The 25,000-nt window shown below is 40.3% G+C and overlaps 1 protein-coding gene, 1 long non-coding RNA gene and 1 pseudogene across 2 annotated transcripts in view; 2 read left to right on the top strand and 1 right to left on the bottom strand.

Moving 5' to 3' along the window:
* LOC138020964 (TNF receptor-associated factor 4-like) overlaps positions 1-5,112 on the top strand; it is a 6,239-nt pseudogene extending 1,127 nt beyond the window's left edge.
* Positions 5,113-8,009: 2,897 nt separating this feature from the next.
* On the top strand, positions 8,010-15,708 carry LOC138021315 (uncharacterized). Its single transcript, XR_011126344.1, has 5 exons — positions 8,010-8,137; positions 9,366-9,419; positions 11,742-11,796; positions 12,648-14,325; positions 15,134-15,708. It is a non-coding gene; the product is annotated as an uncharacterized lncRNA (long non-coding RNA).
* A 4,877-nt stretch (positions 15,709-20,585) lies between these two features.
* The window catches only part of LOC138021673 (cytochrome P450 1A3-like), a 5,023-nt gene continuing 608 nt past the window's right edge, over positions 20,586-25,000 (bottom strand). Inside the window, exon 2 of the mRNA XM_068868610.1 lies at positions 20,586-22,027. Within this exon, the coding sequence (XP_068724711.1) occupies positions 20,619-22,027 (1,409 nt within the window). The 3' untranslated portion in view covers positions 20,586-20,618. The remainder of the gene's footprint in view (positions 22,028-25,000) is intronic.

Raw genomic sequence — 25,000 nt, 5'->3', positions numbered from 1 at the left:
GGACTTTACACGCAAGCTTATGGATGCTAAATCAGGGCGGGTTCCTGAACCAATGATCAGTGTCACAATGGCTACCAAGTGTACGCAGGGGTGTGGTTCAACGGCGTTAGTACAGGACGAGGGAGGTACTTATCTGTGGGCCTTAAGGTTAGCAATGTTGCTATGACGATTTCGACGGGTCTAATCTGCAGGTCGCAGGTCGGAGGTCGCAGGTCGCAGGTCGAGGGTTGCAGGTCATTTTTTCACCAATACAGAAAGTATCGTAAACATTCATAAAAGCTAACCTTAGGCCTAATTAGGCCTAAACAAAAGTTTTTAGGCCTAAGGTTAGCTTTTAAGAATGTTTAGGATACTTTCTGTACTGATTGGTGAAACAATGACCTGCAACCCGCAACCTGCGACCTGCAAATTAGACCCGACGTGACAATTTTCGTATTTATCACAGGTGTGTCCAGAAGTACACTTAATTAGGAGCGTGCCAATTTTGATAAGCGTCATTTAATGCCATTTGCTCTTCTCCTCAACTTAAACCTCAGTCTTGTATAGAAGTACAGACAATAGTCCAGTTTCAAGTTCTCCATTACTGCTGAATAAAAACACCGAGGACGCATTTTTACAGGGTAAGCCTCCATCTGAATTGAGTATATTTACAAATTCCAGCGCGAAGATGACTTGTTTACTAATCTGTCTGTTGTTTAGTTTCAAATTTCATGCCCCTCTTCCTTGCGGTATTTGTTAATATATTCACTTCAAATGGAGGCTAAGCCTGTAAAAATGCGTCCTCGGTGTTTTTATACCAGCGGTCCTGGAGCACTTGAAACTGGACAATTAATGTGAAAAAGCGTTCCTTAAATTCTGCTCCTCAAGGAAGATAGTCAGCTACTATGATCAAAGAATCCTTTTTTTCTTCAGATTTTGAAAGTGTGTAAAGTAAAGTAAAGTAAAGTAAAGCAACCATATTTAACGTCGACAACTCGTAACAGTAATTCACCTGACAAACCTGAGGTCGACAGTGCGCTCATTTTACTCCCCCCACTCCATCAGTGCTCCGTTTTACGGGTATTTAAAGGATGAGATCCGGGAATCGAACTCAGGACCTCTTGCACCAAGGCCGCGCACTAACCGACTGTGCCATCTTCGCTCCTTTGTTTAACACCTGCCTGGCAAAATTTTGAGCTTTGATTTTTATTCAAAGGCTGTTTACTTTGATTTCACGGTCTGCCATTAGCCATTACTCACGTTCAAAACTGACCGAGATGACCTTAGAGGATTGGATCTAGGGAAAGTGACGTCATTTACTCAATAGCTTAAAATGATCACCGTGTAAAACACAGTTTATTATGTGTGCAAAACACGAATTTAAAAATCAGAAAGTCCGAAAACTCCCGTGCTGCAGATTAATTCAGTCGCGTACAAACGCACTGCATTCTTAAACTGTGAGTCTTTGACGTCATTTTCTCCTCGATCCAGCTCTCTCAAGATTTTAAAGTTAGTAATGCCGGACCTTTAAATAGGAAAATTCCTGTTAAAATAAACAAGTGCCTTTTTTAAAATTAAGGCTTAAAACTTGGTCACTAAGTGTTAAGTTGACATAATTTTGAAATCCAAAAAAAAAAAAAAAGATTTGATTTTTTGGTCATAGTACCACTTTAACTTATTGTTAGAAATAGATAGCCAATACTTAGACAAAACGGGACCCTTCGTTTTCGACATCAAAATCAAATTGGCTATGCCGTTTAATTAATGGCAGTTCTGAAAAAAAGTGATTCAGACCCCGAGTGCTTCGCCTAAACAGCCGTCGAGTTTATAACCTTTCGATTGCCTATTCGGATGCACCGTGCTACCACAGAGCCGAAGAAGACTCAGGGAATCTCGTCCATTGAACTACAATACTTTGTGAAACCCTTAAAATCAGGGGCACCCAACGACCAATTTGTTGTAAAATGTATTATTATACCCCAGTTAATGAAAATAAATGTTATTAAGGCATTTTCAGGTGTTTTTCAGTGTTGCTGGAAAAACATTATCTGTTCCTTTTTCCCAGCAAGACACACAAGAAATTTCCCAGCCAGCTAGATAAGATTGGTTGGTTTCCCAGCCAGCTGATCAAATTTATTTCCCAGCCAGGAATTCCGCGCGCTTTCAAATCCCTCGATCCAAAACGACCGAACAAAAGCGACAAAACCGGGACAAAACAGGTTTTTTCCGCAAGCGCAATCACTCTGACCAGCCGTCGTATGTTTGTGACTAGGGAACAGGTTCATTTTTTTTTTTTTTTTTTTTCTTTTTTAGTCGTCCTCAGTTTTCAGAGTTTCTACAGCCAGTTCGGATTGAAATGCTAGAAAAAGTCAGTAATTCCCAGGCAAAACCTCAAAAATTTTCCCAGCCAGCTCATCGAAACACCTGTATTTTTGCCAGCCAGCAAGATTCCTCTGGGGAACAGATAATGTGAGGAACAGATTCGTTGGGTGCCCCTGTAAAATGTTGATTAGGTCCTGGAGAAGTGTGGTCTATCGAAATTGAACTCTCGGAACAAAAAAATCTCCTTTCAATGAAAAGAAATACCCCTTTTCCTTTTCCTTCGCAATAGCAAGTTTTAAAATGGACCCCTCCCCAACATTCAGTGCGGTCTCATTTATTCGTGCATCCGTGCCTGTTCATTTTATAACCAATGCAATAATAATAGTCAATGCAATAATAGTCAATCGGTCTTTTGTAGGTATGATACAGTATTAAGGAAGTAAGTGAGTAAGTAATACCTCTAGCATTGCTTGGTTCAAACGAGGGGTTAAAAGTGGAAAACAAAGAGCTTTATTAAATTCCACAGCTTGGTTACTATTTAACAATTATTCCATGAGCGCGCGTTGGATATGAGATGGTAAATAGCCAACGAGGCGCGTAGCGCCGAGTTGGCTATAACCAGTCTCATATCCAACAAGCGCGAATGGAATAATTGTTTTATTAAATTCCTTTAAACTCCAAAAGTTTAGAAAGTACGAAATGCGAGCGAAAAAAGTGAGCAAATCATCCGAGCGAAATCGAAAAAACTTGATGAGAACCGATGCAATGTCGTGTAACACCTTGTGGTCAGACAGACGCAGGCTCGTCACAAAAACATTTCTTACCTTTTCGCGTACTTCTAAACGTCGGAATTTAACCCAGCTGTCCAGAAAAACGTTTTTTTTGCTTTCTTCGGGGAGAAATTTGGGTTTCCGGCGAAAAAACTTTTGGCTTGGCAACACTTAGATCAATCATTTACCATATAAGGTCAAACTAAGGTATATGAGCTGATAATCGAGATTGAGTGAACCAATCAGAGCACGAGAATTGCATTATCCGAGGTTGAGAATTAAATAATTATTATTATATCTCTCAGCTAGTACGCGCGCAGTAATTGGCTAAATTAGCGGGCCGTATTCTACAGTACGGCCCGTTGTACAGCCCGCTAAATTTAAAATTTCGACAAAACATCATCTAGCGAGTTTTTCATGTCATTTCTGTTGCATAAACTTGAACTGAAAACTGTTTGAATCTTGCAAGCAACTATTTCAAACTTAAAAGCCACGAAGATTTAGTTTTTGGGATTTTGGCACGGCATTCTTTGTGGCAGTTGAACCTTCCGCTTCACTTTGACTAGTTTCCCTGCCCGCGCGCCGGTTAACCTCAGAGATATAATAAATATCTTACTAACCTCGTTTTCTCGGTCCGTACTGTAAGTTACGGATCCTCGTTTTTTCCCGTTGATTTATAGCCCGCGCGCTTCGCGCTTGGGCCATAAATAGTAAGTAAGTCCGTTAGTAAGAGGTATTCTTTGGAATCATAACATGAAGTCGGTGCCCTCGAGGATGGTCTGTTTTTTTCCCTGAAGTGACATTGATATGACCCACCAATTTTCAAAACATCACTAACATTGAAATGTCCACACTGACTTGACCCCCAGGAAAATTGCTTCTTTGTAACTGCGCATGCTTAATCTGATTCCCTAAGGTGATGCCGCAGTTTTGCACTGCGTATTTTTACTGCGCATAACACCAGCTCTTAATTCGCAACATTTCCAATATGGCGGCTATGCTCTATGCTTCCTAGAGACAAGAAAGGTTGTTTTCGAAGACTGAAAGAAAGAAATGTCTGCAGTTAACTGTAAAAGACCGGGAAAAGTTGTCGAGGAGGTTGAAATGGGCACTGGTGCTCTCTGTGAGTCACAAGTTGCCTCGAGTTACTGGCAAATTGCTTCTTTGAAACTGCGCATGCTTCATCAAGCTTCTCTGCGTTTCAGGTTCAAGTGGGAGAGTACGACTCCATACTACGATATACCCAAGATACAGCTTTACTCTACTGGATCAACGGGACCAACGCAAAGACGGAAAAGACATCTGCGCATACTTTGAGCCCCTACGTATTACACGACCTCACGCTGACAGAAATCGTGGAAAAGGAGCAAGGCGATTTGTGCTTCAAGAGGACATTCGTGACAGCAGCAGGAACCCATGATCCGGAGCCTACAACTCTACTGTGTTCGTGTAACGGCGTTTTCACAGACCGATTTATTTTTAGATTGAATTTCACGCGAATGAGACTCCCACAGGAGCCCGATGACCAATTACAAGAAATTAAGCTGACGTCATAGGGTCACCGAACCGGAACTGCCTTTGTTATTTGACCTAATTCGCGGGAAGGGCTAGTCTAAAAATAAACCTACTAGTGAAAACGCCGTTTCACAGACGCTGTATGGAAGTTGCACGCTCCAGATGGGCTCCTGACAGGAGTTACTGCAAAGATGACGTGGTTTATCTCAAGTTTGAGGTTACACTGAAGTAGTCTCCACCTGGCTTTTTTAGAGTATGAAGAAGCGATGGCCTATGAAGTATGTATGCGTTTATACGCAAGATATGAGGATTGGAAGAACTCGTCTTGGTTTACGGTTCCTTCGGTCCCTTCGCCTTCTTTTCGAATGGTCAGCGTGGAAGGAAGTCAAGCATGCGCGGTATCACTTAAAACGAAAGACGTTAAATTTCTAGCAAACGTTGAGAAAAGCGTCTCTAATATTTGTAACCTAAATACCATTGGTCTTCATCTTTCAATTGCAAACGCCCAAAAGCCAGCTATAATTGAAAACAATGTTAAAATTCAGCTTCAAATCGGGGTTTAGAGGACACACAAAATGACAAAGGACAAAGACAAAGGAAATTGGATGATATGTTAATATTTTTCACATTCATTCCAACGTTTTTCTATTGTTTTTGTCCTCACTGACTCACTATCAAGATGAATATTGCTATTTCGAAAAAGGGCCTGTTCTCCTAACTCCCCAAGTGTTTAGATTAGGCAATGTAAACACTGAAAAAGGTCCTCTATTGCTTTTATAAATTATTTTCGACAAATGAAGCTAGAACAATGCTGTTTTTTCACTTTTTGATTGAAACAGATTTTCTTGATACACGCTCATATTTCCTACCAGCCAATCAAAACGAGCGTCTGACAACACATAACCAATCAAAATCCGTCTGATGTCACAGCCGTGTTTACATTCCTTATCTAAACACAACTATTTACCAACGAGAGTGCGCGTACTATCCTAGTCATTTATAAATTCCGTTTGGCTGCGCCCTACTAAACATTTTTTTTGCGCTTACAGAGTGTGCCCATGTCACTTAATTCATTGTTTAAAAAGAGAACTGATACGATAAAGATGCAGTCAGCATTTGAGACTGAAGAAATGCTCTGTTTTCATTTTTTCCGTTGTTGTTGTTATTGTTGTTTTTATATCAATAAATCGTCTAAAAGGCCAGTTTCAAACATCGAGCTACCGCCGTGTCGAACTAATTTTGGAATTAAATTCGACGTTGGCACGGCAGTGGCACGGCAACTTGAATTTAGTTCGACACGACAATTAACTTTGACAGGGTCTGTCAGCTGCACGGCACTGGTTCGGCATGGTTTCAAACGTTAATTAATGTAGTTTTAATTAATTTGCAATTTGTACGCATGCGTTCCAGTTGTATACTCAAAAACAAAACGGCGTCACGCAGAAGTTTAGGACTGATTCAACGGCGACTCCAGCTGTATTCAAGAACTAAAAAGAAGTCGAAGAAATCAATGTTTCAGAAGTTGCCAGTTTCTGTGGTAAATACTCGACATCATCTGTAGATGATCAGCGGATATACATTCGATTGAATCAGAGGAGGAACAACCAAAAGACGCGAAAAGTTCTTTTGAATCTGCTCTCCCTGTACCTATTCAAAACGGTGTTCCACCAGCCAACGTTTCTCTGCAGACGCCGGCACGATTGTGCCACAGCAACCTGAGCGCTTAGTTTCTTGGAAGGAATCCAGAAGAACAATAAATTAACTCACTTTGCGAAAAGATCTTCTCCTTGTAACATAATTATGTAACATGGACTGTTGCATCAGCTGTCGTTGCCTTCTGGAGTTAAAAATCGCCTTCGCAAACTTCCTCCGACCTTCCTTTAAGCTGCTGTCCTGTATGTGAAGCTGGTGGATGGAAGGTTTGTTTTATCGGTTCCGGCTTTGATTTTGAATTTGGCGCAACTGAATTAAGTTCGACGTTTGAAACCACTCCCATGCTATGGTCGTGCCACTGCCGGGTCTAATTCATTTAAGTTCGACACGGCAGTCGCGCGACGTTTGAAAATGGCTTAACAGATTAAGAAAAGCTAACCTCATTGTCACGGAGCATAGACTTTAGCTTCGTGTGACCCACGGCAACTCGAGTATTTAGTTACAAAAAAGCAAAAACAAAACGCGGAGTCTTTTTAAACATTACTTGTACAAAAAGACGCTATATAAAATGAAATCATTACCCGTCAAATTTTGAGAGTTTCGATGAAGCTGTTTTGTTGGTCAACAGAGAGTCAACATGAGTTCATGAAGAAAATTGCGGCAAGGAGTCAGTTGTGAACTATCTACAACCATGAAACCTGATTTTTCCTCCTTTGGCATACCGTAAAATGGTTTTAGGGTACTTTTTTTCCGCAAACAACTTCTTATGTAGAAGAAAATCTCGAGTATACGGCAAACGCGAAAATGCCTACACTCACGTAGAAACGGCAAGCGGCAGCCGGCATGCGCAGAAAATGGCGGGAAAATCATGGTCACGTGTTCACTTTTGTCGTGATGCTAAATCTCTCTATTGTCGTTCAGTTGACTGGGAGATTGCCGCAAAAACAAAACTATGCAGCCTGCTGTGCAACTAATTATCCCACAATAGTTAGTGACAGACTCGGCATGCTGAACGCGGAAACTGCTTGCAAAAAAATCATCTAATAACAGAATTCTGCCAGGTAATTAGGAAATGTTGACCTTATGGTGATGAAATCAGTTCCCCCCCCCCCCCAACTTTTTCCGCATGGGTTTGTTTTCTCCTACCTCTCTCTCGCCCCTCAAACTTCCCCTTATCCATGCCAAAACATAGCCCCCCTCCCCCCACTTTCAAACGTTGTCCGTGGCCCCTGTTGGGAAGCTACCTGACAGGATAAATAAGATTTTCCGAAAAGATGCACAGTTTCGTTCCGACTTTAAATCAAAGAATGAAATTAACAAGGAAAAGATCGGAACAAAAAATGCCATTTACTCAGGTTTGTGAATTGGTTTGACGGGGTAATTTCCGATGAAAAGCGAGATAAACCTTTATGCGATTAAATCAATTGTACTGAAAAGTTAATTAACCTGTGGGTTTTTTCCTAGAATCAAATTCCTTTTCTCATTCATTTCTTGTTGATATTCACATTATCCTTGGATTAATAATTGGTTTGCCTTTCGTTTTAAAGTTTTCCCTTTTTTTCAACTCTTGAGTGAGGCTCCAGCAATAAAGCAATCGGTTAAAAACCAACTGATTAAAGTTGATAAAAACAAGATTTCTAAAACAACTGAATTTTAATTGCTTTTTCGTTTCGTTATTTGCATGCACGTCACGATTTTCAGAATCTTTTTGTCATGCAATAAATATTTATGCAGAGAAAGGAAACGAAATCGAGATAAAATCTGAAATAAGAAAATCTAGTTGAAACTGTATCCAAAGTAAAAGCAATTTCGAACAGCCATGATTCTAAAAGTTGTAAGTGTTGTAGTTGTTTTAAACCTGGTGACTGGTCTTGGTGAATGCACTCCACTTAAACATGGTAGGTTCCTATCTATTTACCTTAAACTTCGGGATAGATTGTTTTGAATTATTTATCACGCCTGTTTCGTAGCAGTATAGCGAAAATCGATGTTTCGTCGACTTCAAAACCATAACGCCACTTTTGAAGACTAACTGAAACGGTACAGAACAGAAACGTTATGCTTCAGCAAAACGTTTCTTATTTTCAAGGAATTCTCAGCTTCAAATTTGTTTTACAGAAAGAGACAAAGGTTTTATTGCTAAATCGGTTCCCTTTGGCAATGTCATTAGCAAGGGATTTTTAATTTGTTACATGAAATGTTAATTCGTTTTAGAGAGAGAGAGAGGGGGGTGGGGGGGAAATCCCTCCCACTTAGTCCCCGTCTTTCTCGCTCGCCCAGCGAAGAGGAGCTCGTCGAGCCTGCTTGTAGCTAGCCTGCGTCGCAGACGGACTAAACCACCGGTATAGTCAGCCGGACTGTATCGTGCAGACTTAACTATTATATCATGACTATACGCGGTCTCGCTCGTAGCTCGGGCTACTGATTTATGGGCTCGAGTAATGTTTTGAAAGTTTTTAATATTTCTCGAGCTTTAATCGAATGCATTTTGAGAACTTTCAAAACATCACGAAATCCACGAACAAGTTCATAGCAAGTTCCGTATCGCACTACGAAACTTTTATTGCACTCTAAGACAGAAACGTAATTATATTCAAGTGAATATATAATAAAAAGGGTTATTCAGCTTAGGGAAGAACCAGGGAGCCTACTGAATCAGTTTCATACTGTATCGGGAGAGAAATGGCAGCGATGATGTGTAGCTAAGACAGCTGACTTTTTCAGAAAGCCAGCTGTCTTAAGTGATAAGTGATCACTGTCTCAAGTGATTTGTGATAAGTTGTCACTATTTTAACGGAATAAGTTATAGCTGAGCGAGCGAGTGCGTAGCACCATTGTGGAGAAATATGGTGACCCATCGGTCCGTCCATACGTTCAACTTTTCATGTCGCACCGCTGAAACCCGCGTGTTTTGGCGGGAAGTTGCATAGCCAGCGTACTGTAACTCTCGCTCGCGTTTGGCCAGGGCTTAATTAAGTTTTATTATGATTTTTTTTTTCAGAGGATTTTCTGCAGGTTGAAAGTAGTATATCTTTTGTTTCATACTTGAGTTTAGTTGTGATATAAATGAATAAATAAACAAGGTCTCTATCATCAGAAACTAAATGTTTGCCCCTTTTGATTCAGAGAGAATTGACACTTTGAAACCACACAGCACTTACAGGCTGATGTTGAGGACAGGTAATGTCAACAAAATCAATTAGCATTTTGCTGTTTTGTGGAATCTCTTTCTCGTGCATCCAAATCCTTTGAAGGCATGCAAACAGAGTACTCCGGAAGGTGCAGCAACCGGAGAAGTGAAGAGAAAGTGCAGTCTTAGTAATCAAATTTACAGATGGTTAGCTGTTCTCGTCTTCTCCGAAGAGGACCGTAAACCCTTCTCCCCGTCTCTCAACCATTGCCGGTTCATAAATTTTTGCGGGACATCATATAAACATTTCAGAATGAAAAGTAGCGACATAAAAACATGACGTTTCGGCGACGTCATGTCACCATCATCAAATGTAAATTATTGTAAGTTAGGTAGCGTTATATACAGGATAGAGAGAGGGAAAATATATTAGAATAAATGAGGCGGGGAAAAACAAAAGAATGAACAAAATTTGAATAAACAGTTTCGCTAGAATGGAGTCATTTTGAGAGTTCAGAGTCGGTCTCTTTTTCCTTATTAAAAGCATCTCATAAATAAGGCACTCAAACTTTCCGCGGCATTTCTTTAATTGCTCGTGAAGATTGTTGGATATTTGGTTGTGTTTGTCCTTCAGGCCCGGGTTGCTCGAAGCATGTTTAGCGCTAACCAGCGTTAAATACCATGGAAACCTATAGGTTTTGACACCTCTTAACCAACGGTTAGCGCTAAGCAGTCTTCGAGCAACTGGCCCCAGGTGTTTACCGATGAAATAATGTTTATGCTCCTAAATGCGCAGGTGGAGATGACGGCTGTTGTAGCCTATATGATTGGAATCACACGAATTACATTGAAATTCATACACAACGCATTGTTGGCTTACAAGTGAGGGCTTTGTTTCCTTAACTTTGAAATCTTCAGAGATTTTCCTACTTGTGAAAAGTGGTTAATTGTAATACACGATCGATTTTCTTTTCAAGGTCGCTTAGTTGCCTGCGCACGGAGTCGGCGGAGCATTAATAATCTGTCATCGGTAAGCACCTGAAGGACAAACACAACCAAAGACCCGACAATCTTCAAGAGCAATTTATCACCTAAAAGAAATGCCGCAGAAAGTTTGAATGCCTTATTTATGAGATGCTTTTAATAAGGAAAAAGAGACCGACTCTGAACACTCAAAATGACTCCATTCCAGCGAAACTGTTTATTCAAATTTTGTTCATTCTTTTGCTTTTCCCCGCCTCATCCCATAAACTATTCGAAGAGAGAAGGGCACAGAGTTCTCTATATCTGTATTGTGGCCAGCAGTCCCTTTATCTTAAGTCTCGAAACGTTTCGCGTTCCGCAATTATCTCCTAATATCTTAAAGAAAGAAAGGTGCTCTTAAGTCTTTACCTTCGGAAATAATGTTATAAAACCGGATTTTTGAAACAAGCACAGCTCAGTACATTTCTTTAATTGCTTCAGTTTTTGGGACTTTTGACGAGAAATTGAATGGGCAGCTGGACACAAATAGGGATTTGCTCCGCTCTTCTATGACATTTATCACCTGCATGGGTGTTGAAACTCCTGCATTATGTCAGGAGCCCATGACTAGAAGCTTACAACTTCATTGCATCTATGAAACGGCGTTTTTACAGACCAAGTTACTTATAGTTTGATTTTCCCGCGAAACCGGACCTTACCAGCCAATCACAAGTCTTGCATGAGAAATTAATCCACATGGGAATGAGGATAGGCACTTGTGCAAGCCAAAATGTATTTGAGGACTCGTCTAAAAATAGCATGATCTGTGAAAATGCCGTTACATAGACCTAGTATTGGAGCTGTAGGCTCCTAGTCATGGGCTCCTGATTATGTCTATTAAAGGAAGGTGGAGGGGGGAGGAGGTACGGTATTTTCGGGTGTTTAGGGGAAATCATTAGTCAAGCACGAGTTTAAAACTCAAAAACGGAAAACGGTAATGTGGAATTCCTTTACTGATGAAATTATCGTTACATCACAAGATGGTTCTGAGCAAAAAGGATCTTTATCCAGGCGATTTGCCATAAACTTGAAAAACGTCGGGCCGACATTTTCCAAGACAAATGCAATCCGTTTCAATCTTGTCCATTTGTGTCCATCAATGCTTCTCTTTCCTTTTGCTGTATTTCGTTTATGTTGTTCAACAGTTTTAAGTGGTTATTGCAATGTTTCATTCTACTTTCTGGGCATTTTGGGTGTTATGAAATTACACGAGTTTGCGTGACATAGCCAAAGCAAGCACTAAGTGGTAACCACGTCCGAGATCGTTCGCGGACTCATTATTTTGCACAGCATTTGGAAGTTAACCGGCCGACTTGTACAACCTGACCGATCTAATATTCTGTTCACAGATAAAAGTTCAGGTGAAAATCAACGTACCATCAAAAGACCATGCTTGATGGAAGAGTAAGCATGTTTACTTGTTTTGTTTGGTTGTTCATGGCTTTCTAGAACTTCTGTGAAATGCAAATGTTCGGCCCATGCAAGATGCAAGATTTAAGCGACCTGTCGTGCTATCTCTTTCAAATACAAATGGTTCCAACTTTGTCGTTTGTGACTTCAAGAGCGTTCAAATCAAGGCGGCTTTGCGACCAGTATTTTTCAAGTAAAATGTATTTTTACTAAAGGAGTACGGGTCCAATGCAACACAAGAATAATATTTCGATTTGGAGTAAGACAATAACCGTTACAGTTTTGTGACTTTCAGCTGCATAAAAAGTTTCTATCTTTCTGCTCGATCGGAATGACACCTGCGTTCCAAGTCAAATTGGAATCTCGAAACATTAGGTTTTGAGGGGAGGTAAACCTGAATACGTGGAATATGCATCGAGTGCGAGAATCGATCCCGAGACACACTGATGGAGGCTATCATGATGTTCTCTTTTACAGCACGAAGCCAATATTTCTGTTCAAAACACTTCTTCCCTTCAGGCATCTTGCGTATTTTCATTGAGTTCAGCCAGCCAAGCAATTGGCCAAATACACTGCCATGGGATGGGATTGTGTGATCTTCCGTTCTTCCTCAGTTTTCCCTTGGCAATCGAGCCTAACTGAAGTATTGCCTAATTCTGGAAGCTTTGTTTCTGAGTACTGGCGGGAAATTAAGCTTAATTCTCAAAGGTCCTTTTACAATTCCCATCTCCTAGTTAACAAGGCTACGCTTTTAATCTAAAAGCGCTAAAATAACGCTTAACAGTGTATTTAGTTGATGAATATGGGTACTGATGTTATATATATTTCTCTCTTAATTTTTGTAGTGGTGGAATATGTGAACTTTCTCCAAGATTATGACTCCGTTAAAGACAAAAGCTTCTATCTCCAGTTATTTTCCCATATGCAATGCTTGGTATTTATAATCGTAACTTAGAACATTCGTTGCTTAATTGATCTCCCTAAATTATCGCTAATAAATTTAAGTATCTTCCCAGAATCGCATCACAAAAAGGAAACTGAGTAAAACGGTCACAGAATGATCAGATGTGTGTCGAGGTTTGTCAACTTCCTCAACACATCAGTTAGAAAATAAGGGGACTATCTATTTAGGGCGTAAATCTTAGTTTTATTCTTTCTTTGGTAAGCTATTCTTGGTTCTTGTAAATCCAGTATGCCCATGCAAGTTCAATTACTAAGTCATCAAAAGTGCACTGTGCACCCATCAAAAGCTATACTTCCAACTTTTGACGAGACGCGCTTATGTTGTGTTGTGGACCTGACCTAAGAGTTCACCTTCAAACGGCTATTATGTCTAAGTCTTTATAACTCAGTCCAATCCGCGGTTTGCAATGAATACCAAGACATACCAAGTGTCATCCTTCATTTCACCCGGGCTGGATCGACTGTGGCTTCCTTAATCCTCGCCATTTTGGAACACAGTTTCTGGTTAAGTTGAGCAATTGCAAAGACGGAAGCCTGTATAAAAGCAAGTCTTAGAAGGGAGTCGAACTCTTCACCTCGAGATATAGTGTTTGCTTGGCTTCACTACCAGGGAAGATTCTCAGCTTCTCATTCTTGAACCACAGAAGCACTTCATCCAAATTTCATGTACTCGCAATACGTGTTTTATTATTTTCTTCTTTGTAATAATAATAATAATAATAATAATAATAATAATAATAATAATAATAATAATAATAATAATAATAATAATAATAATAATAATAATAATAATAATAATGAATCGGCCCTCCGGGGTCGGAAAAATCTATGGTTTGTTCTGCTGGGCAGAAGTCACGCGTTCGTGCTAAAAGCCTAACGAAGGGCGTGAGCCATGAAAATAGGGTCATTACCTGTGAATGATATCGCGTGGTTAGTGCCCGCTTACTGCATGTGTTTGAATTAATTGCGGGTTATTCCTGTCACAGTTTTTATCTGGTGAGGGCATTTTTTATTGCAATCTTGTAACCTTGGGAAATTCGTGAAACTAAAAGTTTATGCGACTAATAGTTTTCGCAACGGAGGATTTGGTTGAAAATAAACTTCTAAGCCCTAAACTAACGCCTGCATGGGGGTCGCAGTATCCATCACTTGAACCTAAAACATTGTTTATTTCGAAATAATTACACGTACCTCCTAGTTTCTCTAAAACCAACTCTGAGTAATGGTATTCTTCTGATCGCGAGAATGAAGCAATTAAATCACAGTAATTAACACAGGTGTTAATCAAGAACCCGTTGTTTTGATCGGGGTAGGGCGGAGGAAAGGATTTTAACCCAGTTGACACCAAGTGAAGCTAAAAACGTACTGTGAAGGAAGAATGGTGCTGAAAGTAACGTGAATAGAAAAAATTCACTGATCTCTAGTTGAATGACTAACCTAAAACTAAACTAAACGCCCGCTCACAGGCTGAAACGGACTAGAAGTCGTCGGAATCTGTCTATTCGAGCATAAAACCAATTTCTAGTTTCTGAGAAACTGTAGTGCTGCGTCGGTGGGAGAGTAGCGAGTTTAAGATCTACGACGCCGACGTCGACGAAAACGTCACCTCAAAATATAAAGTTGCACTATCGTAAGTTTCTCGCGATTTGGCCATCTCGTTTGCCTCTTACAATTTGGCCGAAGTATCCTAAAAATAAATTGGTACGAGCGGTTTCAGAGCAAAAATAGAGAACGAAAGATTCACAACGCTCACGTTGTCGTCAAAACCTCAGATTTGGTGATTTCACGTCGTTGTTGTGAAGAGAACCGCACGTTTATGGGCTGAAATGCGTGCCGCACGTGCGGCACGATTATTTTTCCTCTTTTAACCAATGATATTGTTGTTTCGCCACCGCGTCGTAGATCTTAAGGCCGGTACACACGAGGGAGCTTGCTCCCGCAGCACGCTCCTGCAACACGCTCCCGGAGCAAAGCTCCCTCGTCTGCACCAACGATTTCTACTGAAAAAATATGTTGCGCAGCAAAACTTTTGCTCCCTAGTTTTGCTCCCTCATATCAAACTGTTTTGATATGAGGGAGCAAGCTCCAAGGGCAAATCTGTTGCACGGGTCTGTTTCAGGAGCTAGCTCCCTCGTGTGTACTGAAATTTGCTTGCCGTGACATGACGTGTCTCCAGTTGGCCAATCAAATTGGCTTATTTTTTTCATCCACAACAGTTCTCATGCCCCAATCGGGTTGTTTCATCATTCAGCTCCCTCGTCGTGCCCTTCGTGTGTACTGATTGGGGTACTTACCCGGGAGCCTGTGTCGGGAGCGTGTTTCAGGAGCAAGCTCCCTCGTGTGTGCCGGCCTTTAAAGTCCCTAGTAGTGAAACTAGAATATTTGATTTTATCAAACGCGTGAGTAAGATGTACAAATTTTACCAAAACAAAAAGCTTAGCTGTATTTAAATAGAGGCAATCCGCGTATTTAAATTGCCCTTGAGGTCTTTCATGAAAACCACTCTTAAGGGGCAATCAAATTTCCCTCGGCACTTTTGAGTTAAGAGGGTCAACGAAGGCCAGTGGGCATATTAAGCTGTATAAAAGATTTTATACCGTGATAGCAGTGCATTCAGAATAGGGAAATCTTTCAAAGATCAGCTAACTGTTCGTAGTTCGTAGGCAGATGCGCGATCTGAGCCACAAGATCTACCTCTCTCCGCAACCTAGTTTTCCTAACAAAAAAAAAAAAAAAAAGAGCATGACCTTAGCCGGATGAAAAAAAGCTGAGTATTTTTAATCAGCAGTGTGATGTTTACTTATTTTCATGTGATCTGTGTAACACAGATTATATTGGGCATACATCCCAACATCTACATGCGCCCATTGCGGAGCACAATTAGGCTTTGGTAAAGATTTCGTAAGCTCGCGGTGATACAGATCTTTCAAAGAGATTCAATCTTGCATTTTAAAACATTAACGTTATTTTTCAACTCACTCTGATTACCTATTCACAAAAGTAGTCGATTATTCAAAATCCCTGGCCCAACGCGCGTCTGATACAAAAATCAATTTCAGAGCCCTCTATTGGAAAAGCTCGAGTTTTAACCGTCATGGGCGACAGGTTTATGCGTCAGTAAAGAGTTGAGCATATTAGGCGTGCACTGCAGATGGTTTTTTTTTTCAAAATTTCCAGAGAAATTGATCTCCCGCACTCGAGCGCTGCAGAGGTGGTCAATCTTAACTGATCACGTGATCAAAACTACAGTAGCTTAAAGCCAATGATTAACCGCTCAAATCATGATTTATGGCTTTGTTGCGCTGTCCTTGGCAAAAGATGAAGAAATAGCTGATCAACCCAATTCGCAAACTTAAACTGACTAATATCCTCTTTTGTGGTACTGTTTTCGTGAGCTAAAATCGTTATGTTTAAAGAGACAGAATTTTTAGAACTTTTACGTAAAGACTGACGATATGACAAAGCGAACTGAATTTCTGTCATCAGTATTTTTCGATTTATTTAAAACGAGACAAATTGAGTACATGACTAGACTGCTAGATATGAAATTAAAATCACAGAGTTGTTCTTTGTTGAAAAAGCCCATAAGACTTAAAGTAAACATCCTTTTCAGCTTTTGTTTAACGAAACTATCAAAACATGTCCGTTTGTTCACGTGCAATGTCGAATGTTTCCTTGTTCACTGAATTAATTTCTTTTGGTATTAAAATACAATGCCAAAGTCCATGAACTTTCTTTTGTGTAGAGGAATAAAGGATTCAAGACAAAGGAGGGGATCTTTTGGCAAATAAAGAAATAAAATTCTAGGGTTGTAAAACCGGCTTAAGGGAACAATGTGGGTTTTTTTCATCAGTCGAAGTGAAAATCAGGCTCTGCCGGTTTTGTGAGTCGAGGACCAATAATAGAATTGACTTCAGGAAATGACGAGAGTTCGCTTGTGATCAGTTTTGATTTGTCCCTTCGGCAATAATTCTGATTTAACTCTCAACACATTTTGCTGCTGTTGGAAAGACAAAAATTCTTCTTTGTTTTCGTTGCCAGGTTAAGACCGGTTAAGTTCATAATCAATGTAATTGAAAAGCTGTGTGACCGCTGATTTCTTAAGTTGGCGCATGCCGCTCAAAATTCACTTGACTGAATTGGCAGAATAAAAACAGGACTTTAAACGATGACTTACAAGTAAGTTTCCCAATTTTACCTGTTAGAAAGAGAAAAAATATTGGAGCAATGAGGGCATTTATTCTTGTTCCTTAAAAGTAACTATAGGACAAGACCATTGGTTCGATCGTGATCAGTCGAAGTTGACCGAAACTGAAAGTTACCAGATTGAATAGGTATTTCCAGAGACAAATATGTTAGACTTTCAAAAATATAACCGTGCACTTCAAATATCAGCCAGCAAAACGTGCCTTTAGCAAAATATTACATAACCTATTTCTGCCCGGAGAAACGGCGTCATAACAAACTACGCTGTCCTTTATTGTAATAATTTTGATCGGCTGAAGTCATGCAATAGGGACGTAACAAATAACTACTTGTTCCGTGTTTTTTCCGTTTTTCCGGACTCATTGACACACGTGCTCTAACCGATGCATGTAATCTCTAATTTATTACAGTCACTCAAAAAAAATCGTGATCATGGCGGGGTTGTGCGAAAATATTGCTCCAGTTACTTTTTCTACTTCTGTTTAATATGGGAATGGCTTTGACTACTTCCAATTTAAGATGCACCCAGGAATGGTCTCATTAGTCATATATAGTAGCCCCAGTATCTTGGCTCGAGCACTCCCTTTTTCACTACTGCTCCTTGACTGAACACGACACTCCTGAGTTTTACAGACATGTTTCCGCGGCAGTTGCCTCTGCCATCTTTAGTGTGAAATGAACAATAAATTACAGTGAAATATAAATACTAGAGAAATTACAATAATAATGATGACAGTAATTAAGACTACGACAATAGTAATTCAAAATTAAACAGAAAGTTTCAAATAAGCGTGTTTGACCTGTGCGTTAAGTGTTGGTTTGTCCCAAAATATGTGCAACGCCTCTTTGATTTTGAGAGCAAACCGCGAAGATGCCTGATCAATGATGGCAAAATTGTCACGGGAGCATGCAGAGCGACACGCTAAGGAGCTCTCCAGATGCTTGAAAATGTGTGAGGCCCTGTCCGTTTCCAAATGTTCCCTTACACGTGTGTTGAAATGTCGGGTGGTTTCACCGACATAGCAAGCTGCACAGCCTGCACACGAAAATTTTATAAACAACACATGATCGGAGTCCATTGGGGACAGGGTCTTTCACACTAAAGAGGCTACCTACTTCGAAAGAGGAAAACGCTAACACGATGTTTGCATTATTACAATAGAAATGTGAAAGTCGACGAATGCGCTTTTAGGCGATGCTAGAAAAATAACCTATGTAGGGTAATTTGAAATAACTGCAACTGCCGAAACATGTCTGTAAAACTCAGGAGTGTCGTATTTTTCTTAAAACTAGTTTCTTCACTGCTTTTATCTAGACCAATATGGGAATGGCTTTGACTACTTCCAATTTAAGATACACCCAGGAATGATCTTATTAGTCATATATAGTAGCCCCAGTATCTTGGCTCGAGCACTCCCTTTTTCACTACTGCTCCGTGACTGAAGTCATGCAAACTTTTCTACTTAAGAGTTTGTTGCACTTTTATTGAGATGAGGAAAGGCATTTTTCATTTTTCATCATTTAGTTTGACGACACCCTTGACTGCCTTTGCTTTTACAAAAAGCTTTGAAAAACCTCATAATTGGTTTGTTTAAGTTTTATTTATTTGCCTTGAGGAACGAAATGCTATGTTTTGATTTGGGCGTTTTTCTTGGTTTTTACCCCTTTTATTAGAGTGGATATAACAAGATACCGCTGTTAGTTTCGTCCTGAATGCCAAAAGAAGTTTGACCGAGGTCATAGAGTTTCACTGCCTTGCGATCAAGCACAGTTTAATTATAACCTCCTACGCTGACCGCCTTTTGCTCTCCTTCCAAAACACGGATTTCGTTCGACCCACAAATCAAGCTGTGATAGTTACAGCAACAGTTACTATAAAAGACACAGAAAATCCGAGTCCCAGATGGGATTTGAAGCCACCGCACTTATAGTCATAGCTAATGGAGACTCAATGGTGCATGAGCCAGAGTTATCTGTGGCCTTTGACTGCTGGAATAGAACAAGAGAGCCCTTTAGATCCCCTCGTCACAACGAATTCGCTCTAACGAAAGGCCGACGCTCGAAACTTCAGCTCACAAATTTATCTCATGGTGAATCAGATTTGCCTTTATCAACTTACTTGATAAGCACAAATTGTTTTGGGAGCTCGATAAGCCGCAATCTTTTGCTTTCAACTCAGTACCTAATTGCTTTTATTGCTGCCTCAAATAGGAATGACATTAAATTGGTGGCATGGTGCGAAGATCTGTAAAGGTTATCAATTCATGTACGCAACTTTCTTTGGTTCCACGAAGGCTCTGGGAATTTATTCCAAGTGCGCTGCGCAAGTGAATCGCCTCACCTGAGTGTAACTGAATGCCAATTCCTAATAAAAAAGTACTTAAGCGCGACAGTGCAGCACTTGATCAGACTCTTGAAAGATCCTTAAACTTAGTGAGAGTGCTTGAATAAATCCCACTCGTCCACTCTCAATTTTCATAGGATGTCTGCCATAACATATTTCAAAATTTCCAAAGCTTCCAAAAATGGACCCGAAAGACAGTCAAAGAAACTCAAATGCCCAGATTGCAATCGTTATATTGTGTAGCTACTCAGCCAAGAAATTGTTCTTGCCATAAACTAGAACTGCTCGATTTTCCATTTACTTTCAGTCTCAATTGAAGACAATATCCGGCAAGATAGAACGGTCATGGGTCATCTATTCAAAGCTTGGATAACTTTATTCGCTAGATATTAAAATATATCAAAATGTGTTCCTTTTTCCGAAATGCTAACCGGTACTGAAGATCTGAAACAGGCGCATGAATTCCCCTGATGTATCAGTTCAAGCGACCCTATCCTAGTAACGCTCATACCGGCCCGCACTGTAGGGTCGGAAGCAGAAATCGAGACCATTCAATTCTGTCGTTATGTTATGGATTTTTTTTCTATGAGAGGCGGTAAATTGAGGAAATGAAATACCACCGCGAATGCTATTGTGGGCTCTAGACCTTTCTACCATAAAAACACGCAATGAACTCTCAGCTTTGAACTGTTCAGAGGTATATGGACCTGTCTTTACAGGAACACAGTGATGCATGGAGTGGTCATCGTAGCATAAGCTTTGAACTTTCTTGTTCATGGGGTCCCCTCATAAAGTATTTCCGGTTTTACGCGCTGAAAATACTATAGTTTACGTAGTGAATAAAGCTTAAACTTAAAATTAATCTTTAACTGTCGTACTTTGTCCGAGGAGACCGAGAAGTGAAGTCAATTGGTCAGAAAGGACATGCAGGGAAAGTTTAAGTTTCGAGTGAATCTTGGGGTTCCTTTATCCTTTGCTAACCAGCGTAGAAACTTGGAGACGCCTAAATAAGTATAAAAAGATTTAACAACAGCAAATAATCTTAGTAGATAAACAGTTTTTCGGAAACTTATGAAACCAAACGCGGAATCCTTAGTTATATTAGTTTACGCATTCCACTTCTCACTGATTAATTAATGGTACATGCGTATCTTCAAACCTGCAAGGCATAGAAGGTCATGCAACACTTTTACAAAGTATGCTGAAGAAGCCACTCCAGCAGAAATATGATACTTGTAAAACGTTCTATACATATGAAAATACTCTGATTTTTTACCCTTGAGAAGTGAAGTTCCTTGACATATTAAAAGCGTTCTTCAATTTTAGCGTAAAATGTCTCTGGCATCAGCGTGAGGCCATACTGCCCTTCAAGGTTAATTCCTTGATATTCAGTTGGTAACCCATCCTGCGTAAATTGGAAGCTGTGAAGAAGCACCGCGAGGAAGACACAAACTGTTTTCATCACCAGGGGCTCTCCAGGACACTTGCGGCGACCTCCGGAGAATGGAAGGAAGGCAACGAAGAACTTTGGATCAATCAGCTGACCTTGACCATCCAGAAAACGAGATGGGTCAAATACATCCGGGTCTTTCCAGGTGTCGGGATCACGATGCACTGACCACAGATTGATGAAGACCACAGTGTCTTTTGGAATTGTGAAATCACCTATGTTCGTTTCAGAGGTGGTGGATCGAGGTAGAGACAGAGGGGTGACACTGGTTATCCTGAATAATTCAAGGACTGAAGCTTGCAGAAGGGGAAGTGACTCTATGTCTTGCAGGGTTGGCAATCTTTCCCGACCAATCACTCGGTCTAATTCTTCATGCAACTGTCGCTGGATCCCGGGATATTTTATGAGGTATGCTATGGCCCAATACAATGTTATTGAGGAGGTTTCAAATCCGGCACCAAACAGATCTCCTAAGACTGGGACAATTTGTTCGTCACTGAGCACTGGGGCTATGCATAAGGTGTCCTTCCCTGGTGAGCGATCTTCCTTTTCTTTCTCCGTTTCTCTCTCAATCGCGTTAATTACACTGTCAGCAATGTTGCGGACTTTTCCTCCAACGTAGGTTTCTCTATTCTTCTCAAACATCTTCGCGACGGCACCCAAAATAGTCTCCATCGTCGTGCAAAGATCTGAAAGCGCTTTATTCGGAAGGTACTTTAGCAGTGGCAGGAAATCAACCATGTTACTACCATGCACCGACTTTCGAAAATTATCTGCGATTTTGAGCATATGTACAAGTCCTTCATCGTCGTATGAACGCTCTACTCCAAAGAGTGCATTAAGGATGAGGTTAGCTGTGGCACATTTCAGAGTTATCAGAGCATCAACGGGTTTTCCCTTATGTTGCCTGAAGCAGTGAACCAAGCGTTGCGATTCATTCAACAGTTTTTCTTCTAATGCGTCTTTGTTCTTGACGAAGTTAACGATAGCACTGACCCCGATCTTGCGAGTTAGTCTATATTGAGGAGAATAATCAGAAAGAGAAAGGCTGCTTCCAAGAGGATTGGCAATCTGGAAGGTGTGAAGCCGTGGGCGCCCAGCAAAAGCAGTGGACTGCTTGATGATGGTCTCTTGGATAGCATTTACACCATTCACCACCACAACCAAACGATTTCCGAGCATCAGACTAAAGACGTCACCGTACTTCTTTGCCATTTTGGTGAAATCAAGATGGGGGTTCTGGCCCAGGCGAAAACATGAACCTATGAATAAAAAAGTACCGTTTAGAATTTTAGAGAAGCACGCCCTATTGGGAGAATAGTGCCATTTTTGTCGTTGTCGATTCAATGTAAAACCGTCTTACATGACTGAAAAACCCGATGGTCTGCCACAAAATATCCGCCCCCTTCATTGGGAACGAGTCAGTAGGGGGATGGCAAAAGTCACGCGTTTAGGCCCAAAGCAATAGATGAGACGTGCCAGCATAAAAGATCATTTTATTAAAGATGAAACACCACCCATTGTATCTAGCTATAATTGCTTTTCTTTTTTAATGCTGAATATCCAATCTTCGAGTGTGGACACTGGCAGAAGTCGCGCGTTCGTGCTGAAAGCCTAACAAAGGGCGTGAAGCGTGAAAATGTGGCCATTATGTACTTATATTTAAGCCATGTACTTCAATGCTTGATTAAGGACTATTGGATTGTTTCAGTATACAAAACGATTGTACGTGTCGGTAGAAAAAAAACGAAGGCTAGGGATATCTGTAGATGTGACAGATTTCATGGTCGAGTCATGCACGCCCTACAAAAAAATATTTTAAGTTTATTCTTGTTGGATTACGACATTTCACTTAAAGATTGTTCGGGCTAAGGCCATTTCATGTCTGTGTGAGAATAATTAGGACCGAAAAGTATCCTAGAACTATGATCCTAGTGATTCCTTCGTCTCGAAATGCATACCTCCACGTGTCGTTCTCATAGTATAAATTTCTGTTGTTGAAAATTTCCTCGAATGACATAAACTATTCCTATTTTGACCTTTCTAAAGTTACTTCAGGTTCGGTCAGAGGACAGCCGTTTATTCAACTCGATTGTCGTTTGAGAAATAATGAACTTTCTCTATTTCGATTTTCAGAGCGAAGGGGTGATAACGGCACGTGATCGCACGTGGTAGAAAGAGAGGAAGGAGGCGGCTCGTGCAATATTAATAAATTATTTTCATTACACCGTAATATTTCAATTCTTTCTTTGTTAGAATTTCATTTTATCATACGCAAATAAGCGAGAAATAAGAGAACACTGATATTGCTAGTTCTCATTTTAGCCTTCTAGGACAAAATTTCGTAGCACTTGAACCGATGGAAGAGTACCCCTGCCGATCATCTTCTTTCTCGTCTATCGGCTCGTCAGTTTGACGTTTTATTTCAGTTCGCGTTCATTTTCAAACGGCGTACGTTTACATTTGAACTTTTAGTTCAAGCTCTTTGCGGGACAATCTTTGCTCTTGGTTGGTTGGGATACTTTAATGCTTAAATCAATTTTTCTGCCGGTTTGGTCTTGGCTTAGTACTATAAATGAGAGAGTGTGGGTGCTGAGGTTGTAGAAAAGTTACAGCTGCAATCATAACTATTTGGGTTTACGTAAGTTTTTCCCCGCAACTTAATTTTTGATTTGGAACAGTTTTATTTTGTCAGTGAACCATGGTTATCACAGAAACCTACATTTGAGTAACCTGTTCTTGAATATTCCCAACCAACAGCCGAATAACTCCGTGATATTTGCTAAGCTAATAGCGACATCAGTTTGTTGTCTGCTTGGCAGAAAAAAAAACCGCAGCTACATTTACTTGTCAGAAGTCATCAAAACGAAACCGATGGGTGACGTCATTTAAGATTCGACCTACCTACAGTGACAGAGCAAAAAAGTGTTAAAAGTCGGCAAGCTGAGTTCGCTGTATTAGAAGGAAATCCCCGATAAGAAAAGGAGAAATAAAGCCAGGGTGACTCCAGTTTCCGAAATTTGTTAGACGTGTGGTGTTTAATTCGGAAAGTTGCTATAACAAGTCGAGTTCAAATCAGAACAATGGCCAACGTATTCATCCACTGGAAAATGGGCTTTAAGCAAATATGTTTACGTTCCAGCAAAGAATAAAAGAAAACAATTTGTGCACGTGAAATGTTTCAAGATATTCCCTTATCGATTGACAGAGTTCGTATAAGTGATGCACTGTGTCAAAGTCCACTTTGTCTTTATCCTTACAGATAAAAGGCCGAGAACAACACTACCTTTTTTGGTGGGAAAAAAGCCAAATGTTTTAGTTTTTAAGTTAGTTGATTGCTTGACTGTGTCTAGTTTCTCAAAACGAAATTCCAGTCTTGTTGTTAGTCAAAGTTATCTTTGCTTGTTTTCTTTTCGGAACTGTCTTTTCATTTCCGCTTTTTGTGACGAGTTTTTACCGAAGGCGCTTTGGATTTTCAGTTTAAAAAAAAAACATGATTAGAGTTCTTAAACGGTATTTTTTTCTGTAACTTGGCACGCAAGAAGATCATATTAAAAGATTATCGGCAGCGAGAGATTTTCTTTTCGGTTAAACGGAATTCAGCTGATTCAGCCGTTTAGCCCAATATGGATTAACCCAGTTTTGATAGGAGCCAACCAAGGACTCGAGTAAATTCACATGAAATGACGGCAGTTGGCAATTTTAACGAACACTCTGGCCTTGTAAATATTTAGCTACTGATTTTGGCTTACTGAAAAATTATTTATTTTGTGGAACAAGGCATGGGGGTTTAGCAGCTTCTAACCGGTTATTGTAATAATTCGCCGGCCGAGAGCACGCAACACGCGCTGGCGTCATGCAAGGTCTGGGACCGATAATTATTCACTCATTATGCAGTTTTGGAGTACAAAGCGCCTTTCTTGGCGAGAAAGACTGACTGTTTTGCAGATTTGAGGTCATTTACTGAAGTTGCCGCAATTTTGACTTTTGCCTGCGGGAAAAACAAAGCAACGGTGCATTTTTGTCAAACTAATTTCTGGCGAGGTTTCTTAAGTGTCTCAGTAGGTGCGAAACGAGTCCAGTTGTCACCCAATTCTTTTGGAGGATCAGAGCTTGCCCCTATTTGGGATTACTGCATATCTCTGATAACTTTCATAAACAGGAGAAATAAATACTGATGTAAATGAATGAAATGAAACTAAATAAGTGAGATCTAACCAAAGGAGGAGACCTTT

The sequence above is a fragment of the Montipora capricornis genome, chromosome 10 (assembly GCF_036669925.1).
Source record: "Montipora capricornis isolate CH-2021 chromosome 10, ASM3666992v2, whole genome shotgun sequence".
Classification (NCBI taxonomy): domain Eukaryota; kingdom Metazoa; phylum Cnidaria; class Anthozoa; order Scleractinia; family Acroporidae; genus Montipora; species Montipora capricornis.
The sequence above is the reverse complement of the archived record's forward strand: the minus strand, read 5'-3'. Positions and strand labels throughout refer to the sequence as shown.